Source organism: Boleophthalmus pectinirostris, unplaced genomic scaffold, assembly GCF_026225935.1.
Source record: "Boleophthalmus pectinirostris isolate CB_2022bp ecotype Guang Dong unplaced genomic scaffold, ASM2622593v1 HiC_scaffold_9, whole genome shotgun sequence".
In the NCBI taxonomy this organism is placed as follows: domain Eukaryota; kingdom Metazoa; phylum Chordata; class Actinopteri; order Gobiiformes; family Gobiidae; genus Boleophthalmus; species Boleophthalmus pectinirostris.
The window spans coordinates 38,164,919-38,169,406 of NW_026571541.1; the positions used below are offsets into that span (position 1 = coordinate 38,164,919).

The following is a 4,488-nucleotide window of genomic DNA, read 5'->3' on the forward strand; positions in this document are numbered from 1 at the left end:
GAGAAATGTGTTTGTGAACTTCATAAATGCAAAAGTGAATCAGATGTGTGTGACTCAAACCTCTGTTCAAACTGTTTCTCTTCCCAACGGAATTGAAAAATAGTGAAAGGTGAAGGTGATGGGCAGGATTGATCCACAGAAAGAACCAATCCCAAAACTAAAATATGACAATATCAGAACCAGAAACAAAAGTGATATGGTTCAAAAGACTTGAAAAGGTCGACTTTGTCAATAGACACATCCCACTGGGAAAACAAACATGGAGGTTTGACGCTCACTTTTTCGGAGGATCATTCCCAGTATGAATTGCACGATGACTGGAAGTCCAAAATTCGGGATGCATGTATTCTTAGGATTATGACAGTAATAATTCACACCAGAATCTTGTCAAGGTCTTCTAAAAGCAAATAAAAGTGTCCTATCTACAATAATTACCGCAATAAATATCCTACTGTGAGATGCATATCGTGAAAATATTGTATCGAGAGATTTGGATATCGTTACATCCCTAATTTTTATATTTTTTTACTCTTTGTTATTGTAATATAAAGTGATGTGTGAGCTACTGTGCCCACGTAATCTCCCTTGTGGATCAATAAAGTCTGTCTAAGCCTAAGTCTACGTCTAAACCCGATAGTGACCGATGTAACCCCTGCACAAAGAGACACATGAGAGACTGACCCCATAAACTGACCCAGGGAGACCAGAACGTGTCGCCCAAACGAACCGGACTGTCCAGGAAACTGACCTGAGTCTAATCAAAAGTGTGAATGCGTAAAAGTCTGTGTTTAACATGTTACAGAGCCTTTAGAAGTGTCCCTGTGGAAAAGTGTGGTCCTGCCCTGCTTCGCTCCTCCAGGGACCAACCTCCAGGATGTGGTTCTGGAATGGACCCGAGAGGACCTGGAAAACAACAACGTCTTCCTGTTCCGAGATGGACGGCCCTACCTGGTCTATCAGCACGGACAGTTCAAGGATCGCGTAGAACTCAAAGACCCGTCCTTCAAAAACGGAAACCTGTCCATGACCCTGAAGGACGCCAGCCATGAGGACAGCGGTCGGTACCGATGCACCGTCTTCAGCTCATCACACGTCAAGAAACGCTCCGTGTACAACACACCGCCGGTCAAAGTCATCGACCTCAAAGTAGTCGATCCAGGTGAGTCCACAATCTATCGACTAACCTCCTTTTGACCTCCGTCCGTACACGCCCACTGAGCACTCTACAGTTTATTCTCTTATCAGAGGACTTTTTCTTGTATTAAGTCATTTTTGAACAATTAAATAGGAATAAAAAAACATCATGTAAACAAAAGTTCAGATAAAGTCTAACTTGAGAAAAAGAACTTCATACTGAGCAGTGCCTACAGTTAGCATCACACCCTCAAGGAATGTTGATGACATCAGCTGCAAAGTGCACACAGCACTTTATAATATAAAACTGACATGACAAACTGTGACTTTCTTGTAGAAGCTCATTTCCACCAGTAAATAAAAAATAAAAGCCTCACAGAAAGTCACAATTATGACTTTAAAACTCATAATTACAAGTTTTAAACTCGTAAATATGACTTTAAAAGTCATAATAATGACTTTCTGTGAGCTGTTTTTTTATTATTTTATTTACTGTTGGAAATGGGCTTCCATACTTTCTGGTTCTTTTGTCGCAGAGCCTGAGAGGATCCGGGCACTTCCTGGACAAGACGTGGTCCTAAAGATGGAGCCTGTGGACTACCCTGTAACCTCCATCATGTGGAAACGCCCCGAAGATGAAGAACACTTCGTGTTTCTCCACGGCATGGGCCACCCGCACCACCAGCACCCACAGTACGACGGCCGTGTCCAACTAAAGAACCAAGACCAGAACCAAGACCAGATCCAAGACCTGTCCGTGGTCCTGCACAGAGCCCAGCCCGGCGACAGCGGAGAGTACCACGGCTACATCGTCCAATCACAGCACCGCATGAAGAGGGACACTCACCAATCAAAACCTGCCAAAGTGATCATCCTCGATGTGTTGGCAAGTGAGTGTGGCAGAGCGGCTAATCCTTTCAGTGAGGAGGTTGTGGGTCAGACTCTCGGAGGTTGTGGTTTAGACTCTTGGAGGTTGTGGGTCAGACTCTCGTAGGTTGAGGGTCAGACTCTTGGAGGTTGTGGGTCAGACTCTCGTAGGTTGAGGGTCAGACTCTTGGAGGTTGCGGGTCAGACTCTTGGAGGTTGTGGGTCAGACTCTCGTAGGTTGAGGGTCAGACTCTCGGAGGTTGTGGGTCAGACTCTCTCGGAGGTTTGGGTCAGACTCTCGGAGGTTGTGGGTCAGACTCTTGGAGGTTGTGGGTCAGACTCTTGGAGGTTGCGGGTCAGACTCCTGATGTCTCTTGTGTTTTTCAGGTGGGGCCTGCAGGTTCGAAGCTGGAGTTGGTTTTGTGGCTGCCGTCTTCATCTCATTGATACTTCACTTCTTCAAATAGTAAAGGTGTCATTTGTTTATTTGATTTTGTTTGAGAATTAAAAACTTAAAGAGGGGGTATTCTGAACAATTGACTTTCTGGAACTTTCGACGAAGTTCTAATGTTTCCTCATCCAAAACACGTCTAAGGAGGTTTTAGATTCATCAATGCATATTTGAGTAATCTAGTGATCTCTCCTGGGCCCTATTCCGCCCACAGGTCTACACGCGCCCTCACGGGACAATTCTCCAGAAATATACAAAAGCATGACACACCTGTGACACAGAGACTGGACGAACCTGTTGTGACGTGCAGGAGTTTCATTAGTGGGACGAACGCTCCATGAGTTGTGACGCTCTGAAGGGGGAGTGACTGTCAAAAACAAAATGTTAATATGATGTTTTGGGGAAATAGAGCATTTTCAAAACAATAAAAGGAACATGGTGATCTAAATATGTCACGTACCCCCTCTTTAATAGACCTTTTTCACAATGGCCCGAAGTCCCGCGATGTCGAGGAAACGTTACTTCCAGTTAATGTTTTTCTGTGTAAATGTTTGTGTGTAAATGTGTCATATTCTTCATAAATCTGCCCCATCACCAAATCTTCAACCAACAAGCTCCACAAAGGACAAACATTATAACATGAACAATTTATCCACAACTATCAAGAGAAAAAAGAGCAAAACTTAAGGAAACAATGACCACACAAGAAACTAAACTAATGTGATGATCATGAATAAAACAGAAGGAACTTGTTCACTCAGACTCATTCTACAATTAAAATTTTAAATTGATAGATTTCACGATGTAGATATTTGCACTGACAGAGAGATTTGTGCAGTTCAAATGTTACAGATGTTCACAGATTACAGGTCTAACATTTAAACTGCACAAATCTCTCTGTCTATGTTAATATCAACATCATGAAATAGATTTTTAATTTTAATTCTAGAATCAGTCTGAGTGCACAAGTTACTTCTGATGTATTCACGACCATAACATTAGTTTTGCTCAGTAGTTCATTAACAGTGTTTGGAGTAACGCGTTATAAAAGTAATGAATTACTGTAATGTGTTGCTTTTTGCTGTAATGTGGCATCACAGGGGGAAAAAAGGTAATATTTTACTTGGTACAAATGTCCTTAACCTGGAATGAAGTGGTGGGTTTTTTGTTTTTCTTCATACAAATTTGCTAAAATTAGTGCTGTCAAGCGATAAAAAATATTGAGAGATTAATTAAATGTGCTCTGTAATTAATGTCTTTTTAATCTCACCTAAAAATTGCTGAGAAAAGTCTCAACTTGAGGTATTTTCATTTAAATTCATTATTACATTATTGTGGCAGATTAAAAGACTTTAACAAACTTTAACAGATGCAGTCACTTACACTCCACAGTATCATCATTATTATTATTACTGTTACTCTATATTACTCAACTTTACAACATATAAACATAAACACTCTAGAGCCACATCAGCTGTTTGACATTATCATGTGTTTAATGCAGATTTGCACAAGTCTCACAGAAACAAAACTTAAAACCACATGACTCATTTGCATAAAATAAGCGGATGCGGTTCAACTTCTGTCGGACTAAAGGACACAGCGACTCTGCGGAGTCTGAGTGTTCTCTCTGTGACAGAGGGGTGTTCTCTCTGTGACAGAGGGGTGTTCTCTCTGTGTGACAGAGGGGTGTTCTCTCTGTGACAGAGGGGGGTGTGTTCTCTCTGTGACAGAGGGGTGTTCTCTCTGTGACAGAGGTGTGTGGGTGTTCTCTCTGTGACAGAGGGGTGTTCTCTCTCTGTGTGACAGAGGGGTGTCTCTCTCTGTGTGACAGAGGGGTGTTCTCTCTGTGACAGAGGGGTGTTCTCTCTGTGTGACAGAGGGGTTTCTCTCTGTGTGACAGAGGGATGTTCTCTCTGTGTGACAGAGGGATGTTCTCTCTGCGACAGAGGGGTGTTCTCTCTGTGTGACAGAGGGATGTCTCTCTGTGTGTGTCAGAGGGGTGTTCTCTCTGTGACAGAGGGGTGTTCTCTCTG

The 4,488-nt window shown here is 42.6% G+C and overlaps 1 protein-coding gene across 1 annotated transcript in view; it reads left to right on the forward strand.

The window, feature by feature from the left end:
• Positions 1 to 4,021, forward strand: part of LOC129407243 (programmed cell death 1 ligand 1-like) — a 9,807-nt gene extending 5,786 nt beyond the window's left edge. Inside the window, exons 2-4 of the mRNA XM_055147837.1 lie at positions 803 to 1,159; positions 1,671 to 2,024; positions 2,389 to 4,021. Of these exons, the coding sequence (XP_055003812.1) occupies positions 803 to 1,159; positions 1,671 to 2,024; positions 2,389 to 2,468 (791 nt within the window). The 3' untranslated portion in view covers positions 2,469 to 4,021. The remainder of the gene's footprint in view (positions 1 to 802; positions 1,160 to 1,670; positions 2,025 to 2,388) is intronic.
• Positions 4,022 to 4,488: the final 467 nt, after the last annotated feature.